The sequence below is a fragment of the Astatotilapia calliptera genome, chromosome 5 (assembly GCF_964374335.1).
Source record: "Astatotilapia calliptera chromosome 5, fAstCal68.1, whole genome shotgun sequence".
Taxonomy (NCBI): Eukaryota; Metazoa; Chordata; class Actinopteri; order Cichliformes; family Cichlidae; genus Astatotilapia; species Astatotilapia calliptera.
In genome coordinates this window covers 529,425-544,860 of record NC_137426.1, presented here as the reverse complement: position 1 = coordinate 544,860, position 15,436 = coordinate 529,425, and the positions used below count along the sequence as shown (strand labels likewise).

At 47.5% G+C, this 15,436-nt stretch overlaps 1 protein-coding gene across 6 annotated transcripts in view; it reads right to left on the bottom strand.

Annotated features, from left to right (window-relative positions):
• rnf123 (ring finger protein 123) overlaps positions 1-13,877 on the bottom strand; it is a 113,668-nt gene extending 99,791 nt beyond the window's left edge. For 2 of the 6 annotated variants that reach the window (XR_013908942.1, XM_080301107.1), the window contains exons 1-19: positions 13,194-13,877; positions 13,026-13,110; positions 11,763-11,836; positions 11,563-11,660; positions 11,360-11,414; positions 11,004-11,089; positions 10,242-10,328; positions 10,097-10,164; positions 7,425-7,550; positions 6,784-6,898; positions 6,570-6,674; positions 5,713-5,838; positions 2,505-2,597; positions 2,224-2,297; positions 2,028-2,145; positions 1,661-1,760; positions 1,445-1,506; positions 528-599; positions 206-326 (exon numbers count right to left, since the gene is read on the bottom strand). Coding sequence is in view for 3 of the 6 variants with exons in the window: in XM_080301107.1 (XP_080157233.1) it covers positions 206-326; positions 528-599; positions 1,445-1,506; positions 1,661-1,760; positions 2,028-2,145; positions 2,224-2,297; positions 2,505-2,597; positions 5,713-5,838; positions 6,570-6,674; positions 6,784-6,898; positions 7,425-7,550; positions 10,097-10,164; positions 10,242-10,328; positions 11,004-11,089; positions 11,360-11,414; positions 11,563-11,660; positions 11,763-11,836; positions 13,026-13,110; positions 13,194-13,455 (1,927 nt within the window). In the remaining 3 variants the exon portion in view is untranslated. The remainder of the gene's footprint in view (positions 1-205; positions 327-527; positions 600-1,444; positions 1,507-1,660; positions 1,761-2,027; positions 2,146-2,223; positions 2,298-2,504; positions 2,598-5,712; positions 5,839-6,569; positions 6,675-6,783; positions 6,899-7,424; positions 7,551-10,096; positions 10,165-10,241; positions 10,329-11,003; positions 11,090-11,359; positions 11,415-11,562; positions 11,661-11,762; positions 11,837-13,025; positions 13,111-13,193) is intronic. The other 4 variants (XR_013908943.1, XM_080301105.1, XR_013908944.1 and 1 more) reach the window with 2 other exon arrangements.
• Positions 13,878-15,436: the final 1,559 nt, after the last annotated feature.

Here is a 15,436-nt window from a genome sequence, read left to right as displayed (position 1 = left end):
CACACTCGCACGCACACACACACACTCGCACGCACACACACTCGCGCGCACACACACTCGCGCGCGCACACACTCGCGCGCGCACACACACTCGCACACACACACGCGCACACACACTCGCACACACACGCACGCACACACACACTCGCACACACACACGCGCACACACACTCGCACACACACTGTGTGGCTCAGTGTGTCGTACCGTCGCTGCTCACGCTGCTCGGACTCTTGCGGTGTCCTTCGTCCCAGCAGCCTCTGACCGCTGTGATGAGGCGGTGCAGGAAACACACCATGTACTCAGGCGGACACAGAGCCGTGGGGTGCTGCTCAAACACACAGAGTGCACGCATGTGCAAACACACACGTGAGGCTTTACCCGTGATTAGAGCGCACTGATAAAAACACGTCTCCATGAAATCAAACCTGTGGTTTCAGTTTGTCTGCGTCGCTCACAGACAGGAACAAACTGACCTGTGGAAACACTGACATGACGTGAGAGGGTGGCGTTCCTCGCTGCTCCTTACCCCTCTGTTGCTGGCGTTTTCCTGGAGGAACTTCCTGAACTTGTTGAGGAAAATGTAGCGCGATGCTTCTCCCTGAAAGAGGAGCAGAGCTCAGTTTTTCTCTTCACTGCAGTTTGAAACAGGAGAAGCGATTGCTGCAGTCCAACCCTCAGTCTGATCAGACCGAGTGTTACTCGGGGAGGACGCCAACGTTCACGTCAGGCCGAAGCATCCGAGGACGACACGGAGAGTAAAAACTGAGAACAGGCAGACCCTGGATCTGTTTTTGGATAAACGGGGAATACTGCACGATCATCCGTTTGGTCTCTGAGCAGGATAGGAATAAAAGCTGCTGTTAGACACACAGACCTTAAAGTTCTTTAGTGCGTCAGAGTCGTGGTTTCAAAGTGCAGCGATCCAACTCGCACCGAGGGAAACCGCGGATCAGTGAGTTTGACGGGTTCGCTGCTAAAACCTAAAAAGGCTCTCGTGTCTGTGACTGAAAAGACTTTCTTTAAATCACCATCAAGAAAAAACTAAAAATGGGTCTATGATACAACGTGTTTCCTGATGATCTTACAGTTACAGGAACGAAAGAGCAGCGGGGTGAATAGCACGGTTGGTCGTCGCCTTCACGCCGAGGTGCCGTTTCCTCCCGGTTACGTGATTTGGTTTAAAATAAATGCTTAAAGCAAAGCGACTCCGAGCCCGGGCCGTTATCGCTTCGAGCGCTCGCTCCGTGAATTCGTTGGCAGTTGCTTGGATACGTGCTACGGTGCTGCAGGAGAGCCGGCACAGCTGAGGTATCTGATCTGAGCCGAACACCTGAACCTCCACCCGACAGAAACACCGACGCTGAAACGTCTCGCCACCGCAAACATCAGAGCAGCGTCCTGACCGCGGTCGCCATCACCAACACATCACGGCGCTGCACCCACCGTGCTCTTGTCCTTGTTGTTGAGCAGCAGCCTCAGGATCTGAACCTGCAACTCCTCCACCACTGCAGGAGAACAGAGGTCAGAGGTCAGAGGAGCGCACACAGACAGTCCAGGTAAGCAGACAGGTGGGTGGTCTCAAAGACAGGAACTCAGTGAAACACCAAAATAAAACAGTAAAGTACTAAAACAGAACACGGCCGAGTGACGGAGACCGACCTTCGATCCTCTTCTTCAGCCTCTGGCAGCCTCTCTCGTAGGCTCGGCGCCTCAGACGCTCGTCGGCGCTCTCGTCTTTGGGCTCGCGCTCGTCTTTACCCTGTTTGATAAAGAAGCATTGTTTAAAGCTCTCACACCTGTGCTGCTGTAAACACCTGATGGCTGCAGCCTTCCCCTGAGGAGCCTGCGGTCCGTCTGTCACGGTCAGTTCTTACGTCACATCTGATTTGTCGTTGCGCACGTCACAGAGGTAAACGGCCTCTCTCTGTTTGAGCTTCGCTGCTTTCAGCTTAATGACTTTGACACACTCGATAACATTTCGTCAGGAGCGAGGAGACGCAAACGGCAGAGCCTCGGTTTCTCTCACCTCTTTGTCGAAGTGCGTGGGCCACCAGGTGGTTGGGATGAGCTCCTCTAGCCCCGCCTCCTTCACCCTCAGAGGAGTCTTGATGTAAAAGAACACAACCGAGCGCAGAACGTCGAACGTGAGCTTCGGTTAAGGAGAATGCCGCGACAGCGGTTTAAATGTCACAGAGCGCTTTCGCTTGGCGGCTGAAGGATATAAGACGTTGCTGAGCAGGTACTTCCTGGATTTCTCGTGGCGCAGGATGGCCGTGGTCAGCCGCAGGTAGTGGATCTGAAACACAAGCACATCAGCTGGAGAACATCTGGAAACACGTGACATGAAAAAAAAAAAAAGATTTTAGATGAAGTTTGTCGCCACCTGCACACAAACATTTAAAGTTTGGTCTCTGAAGATGAACCTCCTGTGTCAGTGAGGTCGCTCTGCAGGCCCCGCCCCCTGACCTTATATAACCTGTGGGGCTCTGTTTGTTTGTCCTACCTGGAAGCCCAAGTCTGGGATGATGGGGGAGAAGCGGTAGGCCCTGAGTAAGGACATCATGAGTTGCTTCAGACACTCGTTCACCTCGTGGTCCTGCAAACAGAGGACAGAGGACGCAGAGGACAGAGGACAGCAGATGAACGCAGAGGACAGCAGATGAACGCAGAGGACAAAGAGGACGCAGAGGACAAAGAGGACGCAGAGGACAGAGAGGACGCAGAGGACAAAGAGGACGCAGAGGACAGAGAGGACGCAGAGGACGCAGAGGACAGAGAGGACGCAGAGGACAGCAGAGGACAGCAGATGAACGCAGAGGACAGCAGAGGACAGCAGATGAACGCAGAGGACAGCAGAGGACAGCAGATGAACGCAGAGGACAGCAGATGAACGCAGAGGACAGAGAGGACAGAGGACGCAGAGGACAAAGAGGACGCAGAGGACAGCAGATGGACGCAGAGGACAGAGAGGACAGCAGATGAACGCAGAGGACAGCAGATGAACGCAGAGGACAGAGAGGACAGAGGACGCAGAGGACAAAGAGGACGCAGAGGACAGCAGATGGACGCAGAGGACAGCAGATGGACGCAGAGGACAGCAGATGGACGCAGAGGACAGCAGATGGACGCAGAGGACAAAGAGGACGCAGAGGACAAAGAGAACGCAGAGGACAAAGAGAACGCAGAGGACAAAGAGAACGCAGAGGACAAAGAGAACGCAGAGGACGCAGAGGACAGAGGACAGCAGATGAACGCAGAGGACAGCAGATGAACGCAGAGGACAAAGAGGACGCAGAGGACAGAGAGGACAAAGAGGACAAAGAGGACGCAGAGGACAAAGAGGACGCAGAGGACGCAGAGGACAGAGAGGACAGCAGATGAACGCAGAGGACAAAGAGGACGCAGAGGACAGAGAGGACGCAGAGGACAGAGAGGACGCAGAGGACAGAGAGGACAAAGAGGACGCAGAGGACAGAGAGGACAGCAGATGAACGCAGAGGACAGCAGATGAACGCAGAGGACAGAGAGGACGCAGAGGACAGAGAGGACAGAGAGGACGCAGAGGACAGAGAGGACAGAGAGGACAGAGAGGACAGCAGATGAACGCAGAGGACAGCAGATGAACGCAGAGGACAAAGAGGACGCAGAGGACAGCAGATGAACGCAGAGGACAGCAGATGGACGCAGAGGACAGCAGATGGACGCAGAGGACAGCAGATGGACGCAGAGGACAGCAGAGGACAGAGAGGACGCAGAGGACAGCAGAGGACAGAGAGGACGCAGAGGACAGCAGAGGACAGAGAGGACGCAGAGGACAGCAGATGGACGCAGAGGACGCAGAGGACAGCAGATGGACGCAGAGGACAGCAGATGGACAGAGAGGACAGCAGATGGACAGAGAGGACAGCAGATGGACAGAGAGGACAGAGAGGACAGCGAGGACACAGAGGACAGAGAGGTTTCAGGCTGTGGTACTCCAGAAAAACATCCTGATGCAGACGCTCTACAGTAAATATCACCAATTTAAACGAGTGCTTTTAACCATCGCCTCCTTGTTTGAACCTCCGGGTCCTCCTCTGTGGAGTCTGGGTGCCACCGTGAGGCGGTAAATAAACCAACCATCAGCTATTAGGAGATCTGTACACATGTTCAGCATGCTGTCACTTTTATTTAGGAGCTCAGCATGAACTGTCGGCACTACACGTGCTCGAAACATTCACAGGGTTTCTGCCTCAGAGGCAGCGGTTGGAGCAGAAACACCCACACGGACGTGTGTGACCAGTCGACGTTGCTATGGTCACTACTCATTTAACCCAACCGTTAACATTTTAATTGAACCTTAATACCCCAAGATGGAGCAACCCTTCAAGCTCACAGTGGAGATGAGCTTTGTTTGACAGCCGGGCTCCCCTTAGCGGGACAGGGCGGAGCTCAGCCATTCAGGAGGCGCCCTGAGTGGAGCAGCTATGTCTCCACATTGAAGGGAGGCAGCTGAGGCGCTGGCCTCCTGGAGGTGGTGTCCTGGGCAGCTCCGACGCTTCCTACAGGAGGTGAAAGTACTGTGCAATACTCCAGAACATTGTATTATTATTAACTTGCTATTATTGAACAAAGTGCTGATGTTTTTGTTTCTGTGGAGCAACATGAAAGTTGAATTAACCTTTTAACAACCACACGTCATCCATGCCGTCATTAGTTTTTATTCATGTATCCTCAGATGTGGAACTCTGCAGGAGAGCATCCACTCTAAGATGTTTTTATGCATCTGTCCCAAGTTACAGATTCATCTTGATATGAAGAAAATTTCAGCCTGTTGTCTTTAAAGGTTTGTGAACTATTCGTGAAAAAGGCAAAAAGGCCTGAAAGTGGGTCGACGGACCATAAAAAAGAAAAAACCATCTTGAGTTTTGGACACATGACGGGGCGATGCAAACCCAGGGCCGCCTCCTGTGAGGAGATGGTGTACAGCAGGATGCGTCTCCCTCTTTTTGAGGTCACTAACCAAGAGGAGCTTTCAGCCCAACCTGCAGGTGATGAAGCTTTCTCCTCATTGGCTGACACAACAGGAATAAATAAAAGATGCTGATCGAGTGTTTGTGCGGCCGCATCAATCCGAGCTGCTTGATGAACGGACACAGTAAAATGGAAGGCGGGGGAGTTCGCACTGAAGAAAACATGAAACTGTCTCAGGAAAGAAACACCTGGACGGACAGGTGTGCGCGTACACCGACCCTCGTCAAAAGGTATTCTAAAGGTCGTGATGCGTGCTTTTAATAACCGAAGTGGAGCTTTACCACAGATCATCAACAGCAACCAGCTGATCAGACCGTTCTGGAAATGTAACATTTTTAAATGATTTGTTACGTTCGTGGTTTTCACAGTAAAAACCTGCGTTTCATGTTTTTGTGTGACTTTAGCTCGAAACAGGAAGTCATGATGAAAACGCACCTGTACAGTCGGACACGAGGCGGAGCTGCAACAATGAGGTAAACAGGTGTTAAGGTGACGGTCCACAAGGCCAGGTATAAATGCAGCAACTTTAAATGACGTCCCTGAACCTGAGCGCGTCCTGCTTCTTCTGTTTACACGTCTTGTATTTCTGTGCATGTTTGCAGTTACCCTGTGGACGCACAGTCCAGTTTTTGGGTTTAGGCCTGCGGTGGCTGGTGGGGCGCCATGGTTGGAGCAGTGAGCCGAGCGTGCAGATTTACCTCCATCAGCAGCCAGAAGAGGTCGAGCAGCTGCTGGATGAGCGGGTGTTCGTCCACCGAACCTCCTCCCTCCAGAATCCCCAGCAGGAAGTTCATCAGCACGTCCTCCACCAGATACACCTTACACTGCAACCAGACAACCCCACCATCAGTGCACGTGACCTGATGACATCACATTTTCAGACAGAGGTGATTTCATCCATTCAAACGCATCGCCTGCACAAACAGCGCCCCAAACAGAGGATTTAGTTTCCACTGTGGATGGATTTAATCAGCTGCAGAGCACGGTGCACGAGAAGTCTGGGAACTAAAACAAAGGCCATCTCCAGTTTGCTTCAGTTCATGTGGCTGCATGCAGTCTGTTCTTTTAAACTTTACAGTTACAGCTCTGATGCTGGATATAAAATCCAGCTGAATAATCTGCTTCTGTTTGTTGTGTCTCAGCCTCACAGCAGGATCATGAGAAACAGTCTGAGTGACACTCAGCTCATTATTAGAAACTTTATGCTTCGTATGAACCACGACAGGAAGCGAGCCGACGTAGTTTATGCTTTTCCCTGTCGTCTCTTCTCCGTGTATTTAAATACGAGTGACAACGTCTGATAATAAAAACGAACTCTAAAAACAGACTCTGGTGGAAAAGTCCTCATCCAGAAACACGGACGACAGGAGCAGCCTCGTTTTAACCACAGCGCTGTTTAAGCACTTTGATTATTCCGTTAATAACAGAGCAGCGGTCAGTTTTAGCGATCTCTGAACACGCCCTGTTAGCCTCACATCGGTATCTTTGGGTGGTTTTCAGTTTCCTGACGCTTCATGCAATAAAGGAAAAAAGCTACAAACACAGCATATTTCACCATGAGTGGAGCAAAGTGGTTAAAGATGTGAGCCAGAGTGACGAGGACGGTCGGCTCTCCGTGAAGCCTCCACACGGCGCAGTCCTTCTCCACCAGCCTCTCCTCCTGCAGCAGTAGAGGACAGACAAAGGACGCACCTTTCACTTTACCTGCACGTCAACCAAACACCAGGCTGAAGACAGGCAATGCCATTTTCACCTGCTCGTGTTCCTACCTGAGCGTCGATGGCGGTGGACAGGACGTTCTTGATGTAGCCCAGCAGTTTGTGGGCCTTCATCAGGTCTGCAGCTGGAGGGTTCTGGAGGGGCAGGTAGCCGTCCACGGGGTACGTGGGTCACAGTCGGGTTAAAGACAAACTCACGACACCACAGCAGCATTTATCCAATCGAATTCAACTCATTGGTGTGTGTTATCTGGCTTCATGGACAGAGAGCTGGGTGTCATCTGCATAGCAGTGAAAATGTATGCTATGTCTTCTAATGATGCTGTCTAAGGGAAGCATGTATAATGTAAACAGAATTGGTCCTAGCACTGAACCCTGTGGAACTCCATAATTAACCTCAGTGTGTGAAGAGGACTCTCCACTTACAGATGTTCCAGGGAAATCTTTCACAGCAAAAGAGTTGTACAAACCCATAAAGCCAAACAGCATTTTTCAGATGGATGCTGAAAAAAATACAATGGGACCAGCTTAGTTAAAAAGAGCTCAGTTTGAAATCCTACGCCTGTAGAAGCTTCTCTGTGCCGTCCATGACTCCACCATGCAAACGTACGGCCCTGATAGCTCCCAGGGGAGTGGCGCTAACACCTGCCGGCAGGGCTTCTGGACACTTTGCGATTAGTTGTGAAGGATATCTGAGGGGCCTGCTGCCGAAGTTGAAAGCCACTGACTCTTTAAAGGAGAGGCTGATGGCGGGAAAGTAAGCGATGCCAGGACCCATCTTAATGTTGGTGAAGGCCGTCCCCAAAGACTGGCCGTTCCTGAGGACACAGAGGACACGCTCAGTGCTTTACTAAACAATGACGACACATCAGAGAAGACTTCAACCACAAACGGAGTCACTGACAGCTTAAAACCTTTTGATTCAGTCTGCAGACCAACATGTACAGTCTCATCTGTGACGGCCAGAAATCAGAATGATTTACCCAAAAAACTCCCTGAAAGGTTTATCAAAGGAAACGTGCCTAAACCTAATAACTGGCTGGGTGCGCCTTAGCAACAACAACTGCCTTCAAGCATCTGTGATAACCGTCAGTGAGTCTTTTCCAGCTGTGGAGGGATTCTGGCCCAACCGTCAGAATTGTTGGAGGGTTTGAGCTAGGGCTGGGCGATATGGCCTAGAATCCATATCACGGCATAATTTGAAGCATGTGCAGTAACGATATATATCGCGATATATTCTTTTCTTCTGTATAACGTATATTACTCACTATTAGGCACACAGGTGCAAGTGTTGCATTTTGACGAGAAATTTATTTGGTGCAAAGAAAAGCTGAATTTGAGTGAACAAAACTCATTCCTGCGTGCAAAAACTGTATTTCAGTGTTTGCTATTATCCACACACACACACACACACACACACACACACACACACACACACACACAGCAGCCCCTCTCGCTCAGTTTTTGCATTTGCGCTTCCTCGCAACATTTCTGCCCGCGCGCGCTCAACTCTTTCTCTACACCGTTATATTTGTGCCACAAAACCAGCCAATCACAGACTTGGATGCAAAAAAAATCTGATTGGCTGTTCTGGTCTCCAATCAGCTCGAAATGACAAAATGCAATATCCCAGAATCCATTTCATCCAAAACTCAAACGAGGCAGTGGCGGAGGAACACAGAGGGGCGGAGTTTGAAATATTACTCTTTCTGGGTCACAAAATAAACTTTTAAGATATTTTCATGCGAGAATGTTTCTGTGTAAACTTCTAATATCTGCTCGGTTCATCAAGACATCACATATTTGCAAAAGTGCTCTCACGTTTTCGGAGATGCCTGTTACATGCATTCAAACGTACAGCTCTGCTGTCACTTCCAACATAAATGAAGACAGAAAACTAAACAGCAGTGATGTTTGTAGGGTTACTGAAGTTTGGCTAGCTGGTATATAATGATGTGCTACGTGATTGCTAGCGACACAGCTATGTTAGCATAGCATAAACACAGTGAAGCTGGAGGATGAACGCTAACTTTCGATAATAGTTAACATGAGGGTTCCTGATGGTTAGAGACAAATGCAATCGCATGGCAGGATGCTGTAAACGGACCAAACTTCAGTCAGGAGAACAACTGAGATAATCCATCCACAATACCAGGTTAGTCATTAATATACTGCAACAACATGGGAACAGAGCAGCTGGAGAGAATTCAACATTAATGAATTAATGGTACAGAAGTGGAGGAAGCGCAGGTTTTGGCTTTCCCCATCTTCCAAAAGTGCTTCGTTTCTTTGCTATGACTGTCGCCCGGCATAAACATTGCAGATGATGTTTGCAGCCGCTGCGATGCTTTCGACCAAAACAGGCGCAGCTTGATGACACCATCAACATGCGCTATAGCGGTATAGTCAAAATCTCTACCGTTGGCCAAATTTATACCGTTTATACTGCCCACCCCTAGATTGAGCATGAACTGCCTTTTTAGGGTCATGCCACAACATCTCAGTCTGACTCAGGTCATGACTTCGACTAGCCCACTCCACTAGCCCAAAACCTTTAGTTTTTCTAAAGCCAGTCAGAGGTGGACTTGCTGCCGTGTTCTGGATCATTGTCCTGCTGCAGAAGCCAAGTCATGAACACATGTCCTTCAGGAGGTTTTAGTAGATGTCTTCAGGTCCTGAGGCAGCGACACAGCCACAGACCGTCTCACTACCACCACCATACCCTACAGCTGGTATCATGTTCCTTTCCTGAGATGCTGCTACTTTTACGCCACAGAGGCTCAAACTTTCCAAAAAGTTCAACTTTTGTCTCATCAGCCCAGAGTATTTTCCCAGAAGTCTTCGGGATCATCGAGATGTTTGAGGCTAGACTTTGTGTTGTTTTTGGTCAGCTTTGGTTTCACCTTTTTACTCCTTAATAACAAACAGTTTCATTTAGAAACTGCATTTTGTGTTTACTCGAGTTTGTCTAACATTTACATTTGTTTGATGTTCTGAAACATTTAAGTGTGACAGTCATTCTGTATACCTAACATACGCTACAGATGTTTCACAGATGTTGCTTCTAGTCTACTCTGTCGTCACATTTTCTCAAAATTACAGTTTTATCTTTTTTTGTAAAGTCAGCTGCTCTGCTATCAAGAAACCTGTCTGTTTTTCTGATTGGTCACTTGCTCCAAACTCCGCCTCTGTCACGGGCTCATGCTGACAGCTAGCCTGATAAACTCCGGGCTGACGTTAGGATAAGTGAAGGACAGAAAGCCATCCTGATATGTTGATGATCAGAAGTTCTCGGTTTGAACCAAAGATGTAAAAAGACGACCAAACGGAGGAAAGGAGGGAAGGAAAGGACAGAGGGACTCACAGGCAGAACGTGATGGTTCCTTCATCCAGGTCTATCAGACAGCTCACGATGTCTCCTGCTGCCCACGACTGGGGAGAGAAAACACGCCGTTATGGTCACATGATGAAACAGAGGGGCAGATCCCAGCGTCTGTGTTCACGCTCACCTTTCCGTAGTTTGTCGTCGTCACGTTCCACTTTCTCACTCTGTTTCCGTCGTAAGCGTACGAGTCCGGCGTGTCACCTACACCCTCCTGAGCACAAGAACACACTGTTCAGCATCGCCGTGCCGCCATCCTTCATGGGAACGGATGCAGCAGAGGTGAAAAACAGACAGTTTTTAATGGACGCCCTCAGACACCAGCCACAGAAAACTCGATTTAGCTCTTTGATTGAAGCAAATATCCAGCTTCAATTACTTCTTTTTTAAATTTACCAACAAATATTCCAACGTTTTTGACACGCAACATTAATGTAGGCGTAACAGTCAACTTTGTGCTTTAATCAAGCATCAACCTCCACATCCTGCAGTTCCTCTGACGTCCAGCAGAAGCTCCAGCAGTGAGTCCACACAGACTCGCATTAAAACTTTGCAGCGGAAATAAAAAGGTTTAAATCCTGATACACAAACTGTTTGGTGTGTATAGATCATTTCCTCCTTCATAACAACAATATTGAGAAACAAGAAGAAAGTCAGTCCTTCACAGCTGTCCCAGTTTTCCATGCGGCTCACGATTGAGCCCCCGGGTTCATGTCTGCAGTCTTAATGGAGCCATTGACGCTCACTGCGTACTTCTGCAGGATGAACCTGCAGCATTTATTTATAACAGCTCTGACCAGTTCCCAGTCGAGTTTCATGTTTTGTTTTCCCTCACAACATGCGCCGTGTCAAGGCCTTTACAGGGTTCATCATCAAGGTGTGTGTATACCTCCTGATTGAAGCGACAGCTAAGGGTACACCAGCCTATCTGCATCAGACCCTGAGAGGAGATCAGCACCTCGTAGGCCCACTTCCCTGCAGACAGAAACAGCCCAAAATCATTCTCCACATCACAACAGTCGCCTCAGGGTGCTTTATATTGGAAGGTCGACAATAATACAGGAAAACCAGATCAGACGACCTTTCTAAACTGGACTTTTATTGTGAAAAGCAAGCCCATCTGCAGAGAAGGTCACACTTCCTGTGACAGTTTTTTGTTTCAGGGCTCATTTTTGTTGTGTGTCATATTTACTGAGTCAGTTCAGCACAAACCCAAAAGTCAAAGCTTTTTCTGAGACAACGTACCTTTATAAACACAGGTGGTCGCTCGGATGGAGCTGAAGTTGCTGTGGCCGATGACCTGAATGCAGAGAAATTCATCACCCTTACACACTTATCACACATAGGAAGTGTTTTTCTACAGTACCAATCAAAAGTCTGGACAAACATCAGCCACGTGTCCAAACTTTGACTGGTTTCACTGGTTTATGGTCTCCGGCGTGTCTCACCCCCAGCAGGTCGTCGTCTACAAACAGGAGTCCTTCAAAGCCGCTGGTGTGATCGAGGACAACGGGCTGAGGACCCAGACGACCGTCCACAGCCTGACCTGCACAGGTTCAGGTGACGGTGTTATCAGACATTTGAGCTCGTTCTGAGTCACAGAACATAAGGTTTGGTTTTAAAGGCAGACAGACGCTTCCAGCCTTACCGTCCTCTGTAGGCGTGTCCTCAGACAGCAGCTTCTCCAGGTGAGCAGGTAGATCCTGGAAGCCCAGAGGCTTCCTGAAACCCAGAGCGGCAGGAAAAGACGACAAAGGGACAGAAAAGATTTTATTCTCAGAGTTGTTCATTATCGTTTCCTCCTTTCAGCTCAGTCTGATTTTTCCATTTAAACTTCGTTCACTGACACAGAGACCAGACTCGTTACACAGAAAAACACCAGCACACGACTCTCACATCAGGTAATCACAGCACAGTCATTCAGTTAGAAACAAACCCAACAAATATTTATCAAAAAAAAGAAAAATAACAATTATTAAAAAACTATTTTGGGAAGTACAACAGTTTGTAAAAAAGACAAGAGAAAGAACTACATCCTAAAAAAAAACCCCTGAAACATAGAAGTCAAAGAAGTCCACGACTATAAAAAAAAAAAATCTTCCTACAGCATGAACCAAGATTCAAAAACAGAATAAAAACAAAAAGTTAGATAGAAAAAGAATCGGACTTAAAGTCAAAACTACGTCTACAATAAATCAGATTTTTTCACCAGAGACAATCACAGAAATAAGAAATCACCAAAAAGAAACGGGTTACATTTTAAAATGTGTTATATAAAAAAAATATGTTTAAAAAAACAAAACAATCTGACTATTTATAAACACACACCCAAAGTTCATTTTTGCAGATTATTAAACAGGAAAAAAATATAGAAAAATAAGGTTAAAAATGAACAAAATGAAAATTTACAGTTAAAAAACAAATGAAAAAAGTTTTACATGATTAAAACGTTGATGTTTGTTTTTAGATTTCATGAATTGTATCCGAGTGTGTGTGTGTGTGTGTGTGTGTGTGTGTGTGTGTGTGTGTGTGTGTTTTTAAAGCTGCTGAAGGTAACATGAACCTGGCCGGCTTAAATAACGAGGCTCTGAGTCACTAAACAGGAACTCAGGACACACGCGCACGCACACACACACACACACACACACACGTGTGCGCGCACACACACACACACACACACACACACACACACACACACTCAGAGTAAGCAGCAGCTGTGACCGTCGGCCTCATTCCTGCGTCTGGTTTCAGTTTTACAGCCTCGCACATTTAAAATAGAAACAAAATCAGTTTGTGTTCAGTTTGTGTTTAGAGCTGTAAAAACTGAACCTGATGGTGGTCTCGCCTCTTACCTGCTCAGAGATGTGCATCAGAGGGGGGGGGGGGGGGGGGGGTCACAGCATGAGCTTACCTGAGCGAGGCCAGTGTGGGTCCCTGTTTGGTGGAGGGAAACACATGGTGTAGGTAGTCGCTCAGCATCTTCTCGTTCACGATACCTGGCAGAGGGACAGCTGACTCAGACAGACCAATCGGAGGGCAGGAGTGGTGGGTACGTGCTGAAGTGACTGAGCATTCATACCTGTGGATCTCGGCTTGTCCATGTCTGACGCCAGCCTGTAGTTACGGCGGGTCAGAGCGGTGCCGCCTCCCTTAGAACTCATGGTGTCTGACTGGAGCCACCTGACCCACACACTGCTGCCAGAGACACACCTGTAAACACCACCACCATCGTCGTGTCCAATCACAGCACAGGGCAAGGCAGCTGTGTCACAAACAGCAGCCACATGTTCAGGAGAGCGCCTGGCACCTGACATAAACATCTCCTGCCCTCTCTGAGTCATTACCGTGTACTTTTACTACTTTGCCCCAATCCTACCTGTGTACTTTTACTGCCTAAAGAATTTAATCATGCTGGATTTACTTTAACTGTATGTAACTGATACACTGCGATTACCCTCTCCTAGGTCTAATATTATGTACTTTTATCACCTTGCTACATACAGCTGATGATGAAGTGTAGTCTCGGGGTAGCCCTGAGCAATGATGAAGCACAGCTAGCTCGGCTGTTAGCATGCCCCCTGACCCCCGTTAGCTCACCGGAGCACTGAGGCTCGGCAGACCGGTCCGTTATAACCCTGTCGGCGGGACTTTGGGGGCTGAGTGTCGAGGTAATCACTGGACACATCAGTCGAGCATCGCTCGGCTGTAGGCAGTTACATGTCACACAGCTGGTAGCAGGCTAACAGCTAGCGGCTAATGACAGCGACACTCACCGCCTCCGGCTGCTCGGACGGGCCGCTGCTCCGCTGTACCCGCCGCTAGCTCTGGTAGTCCGGCTGATAGTTGTGAATTGAGCCGCTGGATATCGGCGATAAGAACCTAATCTTCACAACAACACCGGAGTCTTATCTGCTGTTAACGCCTCTCACGGTACGGAGGGCAGACTGGGACAAGAAGGGCAAAGACGAAAAAACGCGAAGGCAGAAATGTGTGTGTGTGTGTGTGTGTGTGTGTGTGTGTGTGTAGGTGTGTCGTCGTTAGTTTATGGCTGATCAAAACACAATTAAATACAAATACAATTAAAAAGTTAAATTAACGTTTTTAAATATTATTACATATATAATATTATGTATTATGAGCTTTAAATATAAATGCTAGCAGCAGATAAATTTAAAACAGTCTTACATGCAGCATCAAACACACGTTAAAATATACTGTGACTCTGTGGTAGGCTGAAAACTGTGAGACAAGAACATTTAGGAAGATATGAATATGAAAATATAAGAATAATCATTAGTTGGTTAAACTGGTCAGAAATTATAACTGATGGAGTCATTAAACTCTCTCTGAACCTTTCAAATCAAAGCATTGTTTTTGTGCATATGCAGTAATAATGTTCAGAGGGCACACCTGGCTTTACTTCAAGAGACTCCACCTGAGAACCTGTGGATAATAAAAGATCTCGTCTCGTCTTGAGTTCAGTCAGAGGTTTATGTCTCCATCTTGTGGTCCTTCTGTGTCATTATTGACTGCAGTTCACGCAGATGACAGCAGGATTAAATAAACGTTTTCATGACGTAAATGACAGCATGACTTCAGAGAGCCAACGTGCTTCATCTTTGGCACTCATAACTTAGCCATCGTTCATGGCCACCATTTAGTCAGAATCAGAATAAAGTATTTGATTATTTTCAGCAGCTCTTCTCAGAAAGATAATCCACCTGCTCCTCCTGGTTTCACAAGTCCAGTGAACCTCAGGACTGGAGCCAGCCCAACACAAATATGAACAGGACAGCCATGAAAGAGGCCACTTTAATGTGCATGTGATTTATTTAAAATACAGAACACATGTTGAGTTGTATACTTAACTTAAAAAAAATACAATTTCTGTTTAATTTAAGTTAATACTATACAATTCAATTTTAATAATGAAGCGCAAAAGTATCTATAAAATAAAAAAAATATTAAATATGAAATACAATCAAATAAATTATCAGAGAGACACTGCAGACTTGACCGAAAGATCAAGAACATTGTTAAATATGGAGCCTCGTTCCGACCCCTGGAATATGGCCTCTGATTGGCTGACCTGTTTTAACCCTAACCCTAACCCTGTTTTTATTGGTTACTGAGTAGCCAATGGCAGATTCGCCTGTGGAAGGTTCCATCGTAGGTAGTGGGGAGGGGGGATCTATGATTCCTGAAGGTTTGTAAACATATTTGCTCTTCTTTAGTCCAATCTGAGAGATTAAGAGTGGTTTTCTAGTGACACGTTAGTAAAGTAGAGTTATGTCACCAATGCGTAGCGACAGCGTGAAGCAC